At 52.5% G+C, this 9,354-nt stretch overlaps 1 protein-coding gene across 1 annotated transcript; it reads right to left on the bottom strand.

Annotated features, from left to right (window-relative positions):
- Positions 1 to 5,962: 5,962 nt before the first annotated feature.
- Positions 5,963 to 9,081, bottom strand: LOC117441557 (protein phosphatase 1 regulatory subunit 3C-B-like; the record flags this gene model as incomplete). Its single annotated transcript, XM_034077625.2, has 1 exon — positions 5,963 to 9,081. A coding segment is annotated over one exon (558 nt), but the record flags the coding sequence as incomplete, so codon positions are not given.
- Positions 9,082 to 9,354: the final 273 nt, after the last annotated feature.

The raw sequence follows: 9,354 nt of genomic DNA, 5'->3' as shown, positions 1-9,354 counted from the left end.
CCCTCTGAGTGACTTGATGAGTCCGGCGAACGCGTGTTTGATCAACTCACCTGCAGAATCTCGTTTAACAACGAAAGATTGTGGAGTGAGTTTCCTCAGGCCCTCCTTTCCCCTTCTTCCGAAATGCAGTTGGGTATCGAACCACACCTGGAATGTAATGTAGGAAATGTCTACTGTAAAAACAATGTCCTTGCGGATCAATAAAGTAGCTATTATTATGCTATTATTCTTATTATTACCTTGTTGAGGAGGCCCTGGCGTGTTTGGGTCCATGGCCCGGGACTTCCTCAGGATTTCGAGGTCCTCGTTGGTGATAGCGGGTCAGGGTCAGGGTTAGGGTCAGGGTTAGGGTCAGGGTTAGGGTCAGGGTTAGGGTCAGGGTTAGGGTCAGGGTTAGGGTCAGGGTCAGGGTTAGGGTTAGGGTCAGGGTCAGGGTCAGGGTCAGGGTTAGGGTTAGGGTCAGGGTCAGGGTTACGAAAAATATAGCCTACTTATGCAAACATTGAATCTGGACTTGAAATGATTCTGATTAGGCCTAGCCACAGACAGCGCTGCTTCACACACACACACACACACACACACACACACACACACACACACACACACACACACACACACACACACACACACACACACACACACACACACACTAAAGAAGCAGTGTTACTCACAGCTGTTGAAGTCAGAGGAAACGCCACAGTGGGTCTGGATCCTTGCGAGATTCGGCTGCAGCCGGTCGTGATCTCTCGTCTTCAGCTGAGCGATGTCATCTCGGCCAAGTCGTCACACACCCTGTCGGATCCCCCTGGGTTCGAGGTGAACCGTGTAGCTGGAGGAACATCAAGGTGGATACCGTTCAATCAGCAACCTGTTTCGCGTTGGCGTGGTGATCAGATTCCTCCGGCTGAATCCCCTCCCACGTTCTGCCGTGCTGCGGCACGAGTCGAGTGCAGGTCATCGAGGGGCTCGGCAGGTGCAGCGTCGTCCACAGTGCTCTCCACAAAGCAGTGGGCAGTCTGAAGCGTTGGCCAGTTCACTCTCTTGCACCTCTCCGTGCAGGCGGCACGGTCTGAGCTGGTCGCGTTCCAGGACCTTTAGTTGAGCGAGCAAGTGAACAGAGTCTGCGTCCGACCGGGCTGCGAGGCCGCTCCCAGAGATGGTCGTGAACATTCTATGGCTAAGGTCGATGCTTAGACTCCGAATACATTGTTGACGATTGATGGTGACGATGTTGGAGTTGTCCGTGAGCACACCTGGGCCCGGTCTGCCGTCTGATCCAGCATGTCCAGCTGCAAGGACCTGGTCCAGGGTTAGGGTGTCCAGCTGCAAGGACCTGGTCCCGGGTTAGGGTGTCCAGCTGCAAGGACCTGGTCCCGGGTTAGGGTGTCCAGCTGCAAGGACCTGGTCCCGGGTTAGGGTGTCCAGCTGCAAGGACCTGGTCCCGGGTTAGGGTGTCCAGCTGCAAGGACCTGGTCCCGGGTTAGGGTGTCCAGCTGCAAGGACCTGGTCCCGGGTTAGGGTGTCCAGCTGCAAGGACCTGGTCCAGGGTTAGGGTGTCCAGCTGCAAGGACCTGGTCCAGGGTTAGGGTGTCCAGCTGCAAGGACCTGGTCCCGGGTTAGGGTGTCCAGCTGCAAGGACCTGGTCCCGGGTTAGGGTGTCCAGCTGCAAGGACCTGGTCCCGGGTTAGGGTGTCCAGCTGCAAGGACCTGGTCCCGGGTTAGGGTGTCCAGCTGCAAGGACCTGGTCCCGGGTTAGGGTGCCCAGCTGCAAGGACCTGGTCCCGGGTTAGGGTGTCCAGCTGCAAGGACCTGGTCCCGGGTTAGGGTGTCCAGCTGCAAGGACCTGGTCCCGGGTTAGGGTGCCCAGCTGCAAGGACCTGGTCCAGGGTTAGGGTGTCCAGCTGCAAGGACCTGGTCCAGGGTTAGGGTGTCCAGCTGCAAGGACCTGGTCCCGGGTTAGGGTGTCCAGCTGCAAGGACCTGGTCCCGGGTTAGGGTGCCCAGCTGCAAGGACCTGGTCCAGGGTTAGGGTGTCCAGCTGCAAGGACCTGGTCCCGGGTTAGGGTGTCCAGCTGCAAGGACAGGTCGCTCCCCAGTCCATGGATAACACGAATGCTCCGTGGATCAGTTCCGCGGCGTGGGTACTGATGTTGGCTACACCTGGTTTCCGTCCCAACACGACGCTCGCTCCGTCACTTGCAAATGAAATGAAATGCTTCTTCGAGTAAGCGTCATCGAAGCCATGTCCTGGAGGCATTTCAACAAGTGCTGCGTAACTGGTCGGCTCTCTGGTCTGGAGTTCAGTCAAATCCAGAAGCATAACATGTGGTCCACAGCTCTGGTCCGCTGCACATCCCAGACTCGTTGACTCATCGATAGGAACAGAAACGTTACCTTCTCTAGCTGGGATTCTTTGGCACACTTTGTGACGCATCTCTGAGCTGATGTGGTCTGTGCTGCACTGCACCTGGAGTGCACACCGATGCCTCTGCCAACCCCGTGCTGGAACTCCAGTAATCCATAGTGGTGCAGAAAGGGTCTGTCGTTCTGTGCCAAGCAGTGAGCAGACCGACACACAGCACACGTTCAGCTCTGATGCTTTCATATGGTCACAGACCTTCTCAAGTGTTTCCTTCTTTGCGGTGTCTTGAGTCCGCTGTGCAGCAGTGTGTCCATTTGATTCTTTGTGTTTCATAAACATTTTTCTGAGGGACGTCAACATGCCGCTCTTGTCTCTTCCACTGTAAGTGACAGTGTAGGAACGCCATTCATCTGCCAATCTTGAACCTTGCGTGTTCAAGGCTGATAAATCCGAAATGGAAGAGCAAACTTTGCAGCCCAGTTTCCCGGCTTTGCAGTCTATCCACGGGTATGCCTCGTTTCCTCCGCCACGTGTCGTCCGTGCATACCTCTGGGAAAGGTGAGCTTGAGCTAGCCAGAGGAACGTTGCTAGCATAGCTAACGTTGATGTTAACGTTGATGATATTATAATGACTGTGAAATGTATTAGGTTTTTGTCATCATTACAATAAATACACACTTGCAACTGATAACACTGGCAATGATTTTATATTTATTAGACTATTAAAAAAAAAAATTGTCATGCTCCAAATAAGTGGGGGTACGGCGTACCCCCGCGTCCAACGCCCACTACACCACTGGGTGAGTTACCTCAGGTCAGAGCTGTGCTCCCTCAGTGCGGTCTGTCAGGCTGTGGCTCCCTCAGTGTTGTCTTTCAGGCTGTGGTCCTTCAGTGCGGTCTGTCAGGCTGTGGCTCCCTCAGTGCGGTCTGTCAGGCTGTGGCTCCCTCAGTGCGGTCTGTCAGGCTGTGGCTCCCTCAGTGTGGTCTGTCAGGCTGTGGTCCCTCAGTCAGAGTCCTGCATCTGGTCGGGTACCCGACGGGTGACCCGCAAAAAAGGTGACCCGCGGGTGGTATTTTTTCAAACGTGTTTTTCCGGGTTCGGTTCTGGGTAAAACAAAGATGATGCGGGTCGGGTCGCGGGTGTTGCATAATAAATATATTAAAATAATAATAATTTAGTTTAATGTTTAAATCCTCAGAGCTCTCCCCCGCGGGACCATGGATACTCATCACCTCTGCAGCGCATCAATCTGCTGCTGAGCTAAGAGGTGAAGCTCTCTACGGAGGATACAGCATTTCAATAACTCTTCCTCAAGAGTGAAACCCAGCGTCTGGAGGCTTCTGGCTCCTAGATGAGAAAATAACCAACATCCCACGCTTTGAGACAAATATGCAACTGCGTGTGTTAATAATTTCACGTTTTCACTGCTCATCTATAGGCTATGCGGGTTCGGGTCGGGTTGCGGATCTTGTGCCGACGGGTCGGGTTGCGGAACTATAGCAATATGTGCGGGTAGCGGGGCGGGTTCGGTATTGCACGTCGTGGGGGCGGGAGCAGGTCTTGAAAATCAGACCCGTGCAGGACTCTGCCCTCAGTACGGTCTGTCAGGCTGTGTTCCCTCAGTACGGTCTGTCAGGCTGTGTTCCCTCAGTACGGTCTGTCAGGCTGTGTTCCCTCAGTACGGTCTGTCAGGCTGTGGTTCTCTGCAGACGCTCGTTAGAGTCGTTGAAGTTGCTAATTGAAGCTGACACATCCATAATTAATTAGCGAGGAGGTTAACGAGGCTCTTTGAGTCGTGGCCCTCTTCCTCAGGGCTTTTATTGTGAAGGGGCTGGGACCGTTGACGTAGAGGAAACTGACAATAATAACAATAAACTAATATATACCTCTTTATACTAAAGAAAGGTGCTTTAATTAACCTGTTAAGCCCCAAAGACCCCGTCAGGCTCGGGGCTCAACAGGTTAACGAGAAAACATAGAAACGATTGATAATAAGCATCCTTTAAAGTCAGAGGAGTCTCCCCCTGCTGGACAAACTGCGCCAACACACAACCAAACATTTACTGGAGGATTAAACAACTTTAATTAATATTAAATAACCAGAATCCACTTTATGGATTAATAAGAAATAGTAGAAACCAATATCAGCTGATCAGCAGCGACACGTTGTCATCTGAACCCCCTTTAATCTGTGTGTCAGTGTGTGTGTGTGTTTCAGTGTCAGTGTGTGTGTGTGTGTGTGTGTGTGTGTGTGTGTGTGTGTGTGTGTGTGTGTGTGTGTCTGTGTTTCAGTGTGTGTGTGTGTGTGTGTGTGTGTGTGTGTGTGTCTGTGTGTCAGTGTGTGTGTCTGTGTTTCAGTGTGTCTGTGTTTCAGTGTGTGTGTGTGTGTGTGTCTGTGTTTCAGTGTGTGTGTGTGTGTGTGTGTCTGTGTGTCAGTGTGTGTGTCTGTGTTTCAGTGTGTCTGTGTTTCAGTGTGTGTGTGTGTGTGTGTGTCTGTGTTTCAGTGTGTGTGTGTGTGTGTGTGTCAGTGTCAGTGTGTGTGTCTGTGTTTCAGTGTGTGTGTGTGTGTGTGTGTGTGTTATATAAGTGTGTAATCTGGGACAGTCCTCAGCAGCAGCTGACTTGGGGAACAAGGCTCCGACACAATAAAGTGTTACATAAACATCAATACGAGTGAATAACTAACAAACATTAAAAACTATAAATATTAGACTTTTATTTTGAAAGGACACACAAAAAGGAACAGTCATTTACTTCCTGTTTACAGCTGGTGATGCTAGCAAAGTTCAATGGCATTTAGTATGTGTGTTAGCAACAAGCTAACTGCTGAAATGATGCGTTCAGGGCACGTCGGATAATCTAATGATTTAAAGTCAGCATCAAATATGTACTCCTCGGTTCAAAGGTACAAGTTAGTTACAAAACGTTTGACGTGACCTGGAGGCATCGTCTCTCCCTGCCACACGCCAGAGGCCTGTGCTACGAAGCCGGATGTTCTCTTAGCGCTAACTTCAGGGACACTCTGGGTTTCCGGTCCTACGAAGCTGGTTCTCTTTTTAGCGGGCTAGATCTCCATGGTGACTGATGCTGGAACCTAGTCTGTGCTCCGAAGCCGGATAGGTTCCAGGACAAGAGACCAACTCAGCGAAAGCACCGCCTGCTGACCAATCAGAGCTCAGTGTGCGGAGTTCAAAGCGATCAAGTCATATCACAGGAGAAAGGAAACACAGAAAGACGGCCGGCAGAAATCACGTCTGTGTGAACGTGAACAGAACATCAGCTCCATCTCCAGAGCAGTCTGACTGTTAGAACATCAGCGTTAAGAAAGCTCTTAAATATCTGCCTCTCATCAGTACCCGGATCAGAGTACACTGAGTCCAGTCAGCATCAGTACCCGGATCAGAGTACACTGAGTCCAGTCAGCATCAGTACCCGGATCAGAGTACACTAAGTCCAGTCAGCATCAGAACCCGGATCAGAGTACACTAAGTCCAGTCAGCATCAGAACCCGGATCAGAGCACACTAAGTCCAGTCAGCATCAGAACCCGGATCAGAGCACACTAAGTCCAGTCAGCATCAGAACCCGGATCAGAGTACACTAAGTCCAGTCAGCATCAGAACCCGGATCAGAGTACACTAAGTCCAGTCAGCATCAGTACCCGGATCAGAGCACACTAAGTACAGTCAGCATCAGTACCCGGATCAGAGTACACTAAGTCCAGTCAGCATCAGTACCCGGGTCAGAGTACACTAAGTCCAGTCAGCATCAGTACCCGGGTCAGAGTACACTGAGTCCAGTCAGCATCAGTACCCGGGTCAGAGTACACTAAGTCCAGTCAGCATCAGTACCCGGATCAGAGTACACTAAGTCCAGTCAGCATCAGAACCCGGATCAGAGTACACTGAGTCCAGTCCGTGACATCATGAACCTGCTGATGGACGCATTCCAACACTTGCTCTGCTCCAGCTGTGTTCACCTTGCAGCTGCAGCTCTGAGGCTTTGATCCTGATCAAGAGTTTGAGTCGTGTTTAAAGTTTAACTTCTTCATGTGTCTGATATTAGAGTTCACTTTTCATTCAGGAAGTATGACGCTGCGCTGTCAGTAGCTTCTCCATGTCTGTGATTGGTCGAATGCTCCAGATCCCGCCCCTCTCATGTGAACACCTAGCTAGAGAGGACACGGCTGGCTGAGCGATACTCTTGATAACCCGCGTCGTAGCACCGCTTAGCGAGAGCGCGTTCTGGATCAGACCAACCGGCTAACTCCAACATCCAGGTCAGGTTGAACCGGCTTCGTAGCACAGGCCTCTGGTACACTTACAACAACAACAACAACAACAACAGTTTTATTGTAATATCAACACTCTGGGTAATACAGGCTTTTATTTTGGTGGGTTTAAAAAGGAACTAACAGGAAGTGCAAGCAGCAGTTACCACGACAACCTGAAGCTAATTAAAGTTGGCAGTTAGTTGAGGAGCTAATGCTAATGGCTTCATTCAAAAAGTTTCACTGAGGCATTGTGGGAGATGTGGGCGGGGACAGCAAGAGGTGTGCTGGTTAATGATTGGCTGGTTTAACGCTAACTTCATAAAGTGCAGACAGGTAACACACACACAGGTAACACACACACACACACAGGTAACACACACACAGGTAACACACACACACACAGGTCTGTATGATGGTCTAAAGTGCAGTTTCCTGGTTTCCCTGAACCAATCAGTGAGGAGCTCCTGCAGGTATGGGCGGGGCTAAACTGTGATCGGATTGGTTGATTTGTCCTGTGATGGTGATGACAGACAGTTCTTATCGTCAGGCCTTGAACGCCTCGCGGGTCTTTGGGGTCAAATAAAGCCCTGATTGAGGACTCTGAACCCCCTGCTGGTCCCTGGTGAAGGTCTGGAGGTCTCTGGAGGTCTCTGGACTCTGAACCCCCTGCTGGTCCCTGGTGAAGGTCTGGAGGTCTCTGGAGGACTCTAGACCCCCTGCTCGTCCCTAGTGAAGGTCTGGAGGACTCTGAACCCCCTGCTGGTCCCTGGTGAAGTTCTGGAGGTCTCTGGAGGTCTCTGGACTCTGAACCCCCTGCTGGTCCCTGGTGAAGTTCTGGAGGTCTCTGGACCCCCTGCTGGTCCCTGGTGGAGGTTTCTGGACCCCCTGCTGGTCCCTGGTGAAGGTCTGGAGGTCTCTGGACCCCCTGCTGGTCCCTGGTGAAGGTCTGGAGGTTTCTGGACCCCCTGCTGGTCCCTAGTGAAGGTCTGGAGGACTCTGGACCCCCTGCTGGTCCCTGGTGAAGGTCTGGAGGTCTCTGGAGGACTCTAGACCCCCTGCTCGTCCCTAGTGAAGGTCTGGAGGACTCTGGACCCCCTGCTGGTCCTTGGTGAAGGTCTGGAGGTCTCTAGAGGACTCTGGACCCCCTGCTGGTCCCTGGTGAAGGTCTGGAGGTTTCTGGACCCCCTGCTGGTCCCTAGTGAAGGTCTGGAAGACTCTGGACCCCCTGCTCGTCCCTAGTGAAGGTCTGGAGGACTCTGGACCCCCTGCTGGTCCTTGGTGAAGGTCTGGAGGTCTCTGGAAGACTCTGGACCTCCTGCTGGTCCCTGGTGAAGGTCTGGAGGTCTCTGGACCCCCTGCTCGTCCCTAGTGAAGGTCTGGAGGACTCTGGACCCCCTGCTGGTCCTTGGTGAAGGTCTGGAGGTCTCTGGAAGACTCTGGACCTCCTGCTGGTCCCTGGTGAAGGTCTGGAGGTCTCTGGACCCCCTGCTGGTCGCTGCTGAAGAGAACCAGATGATCCGGGTCAGGTTCTGATGGGCAGCGGGTTCCTGGGAGAACCAGATGATCCGGGTCAGGTTCTGATGGGCAGCGGGTTCCTGGGAGAACCAGATGAGCCGGGTCAGGTTCTGATGGGCAGCGGGTCTCTAACTAGGGATGGAGATGTGGAACTCTTTTAAAGTCTTTCAGACGGACTTAAGGTAATTCAGTGAGGGCGGCTAAAGTGCTAAAGAGCTAAAGAGCTAACGTGCTAAAGAGCTAACGTGCTAAAGAGCTAACGTGCTAAAGTGTCTGGTGGTAGAGCGAGGATCTGCGGTGGGTTCCTCAGAGGTTCTCAAAGGGTTCTCAGTGGGTCCTCTGGCCCTCGTTGGGTGTGATAATAAACCCAGTTCTCACCAGTAGGGGGCGCTGGTCTCCACGCTGCCACAGCTCTGCCAGAGGAATACCCCCGTAGAGGTTCTGGGGCTGCCGAACGGGTCAATCTGGTCCCGCTGTTTCTGGTTCTGGATCTGCAGCCCGGGGCTATCAGTCTCCTGGTTCTTCCCGGGACTCTGGTCCACCAGCCGGTAGTTGTTCCCCTGGTTGTTGTCCCAGAAGGTTCCCTCCGGAGTGTGGTACTGGACGCAGAACTCGACCCGGTCCTTGGGGTGCAGGAGCTCCGGTACGCAGGCGCAGAAGGAGAAGGTGTTGGTGTCGGGGGAACCGTACACCTGGTTCAGGTACGAGCACGGAACGTCCTGGAAGCAGCGCCAAGAGTCGAAGGTGATCCGGACCCACACGTTCTTCTGGAAGCAGAGGTTCTGCACCTGAACGGTTCCCGAGAGCAGGCGCTCCTGCAGAGAACACGTCTCCAGAACCACCTGCTGGGACTTCAGACGGTTCCTCAGGTCCAGATAGTCTGCTGCCGGCGGGGTGAAGTCCAGAACCAGAGCCGGAGCACCGTCTGCTGAGAGAGGAACAGGAAACAGTCAGGATTCACTTCCCTGACTCTAGAGGAGGAACAGAACCGTGGTTCTGGAACAAGAATACAAACCCTACGATAAGTGATGACTGACAGGCTGCTGACAACAACAACAATAACAACAACAACAATAACAACAAAGATGTAGTGAAGTAGGAACATGTCAACTCGATTGCAACTCCATTTTGACAGGATAGCAACTGGTGACTTCTAGAATTGTGTGAGTAGCATTCTGTCTCTAGACTTCTCTGTTTCAGTGTGT

Source organism: Pseudochaenichthys georgianus, unplaced genomic scaffold (genome assembly GCF_902827115.2).
Source record: "Pseudochaenichthys georgianus unplaced genomic scaffold, fPseGeo1.2 scaffold_1798_arrow_ctg1, whole genome shotgun sequence".
NCBI classification, from domain to species: Eukaryota; Metazoa; Chordata; class Actinopteri; order Perciformes; family Channichthyidae; genus Pseudochaenichthys; species Pseudochaenichthys georgianus.
Note: the sequence above shows the minus strand (reverse complement) of the source record. Positions and strands in the feature narration are given on the sequence as shown.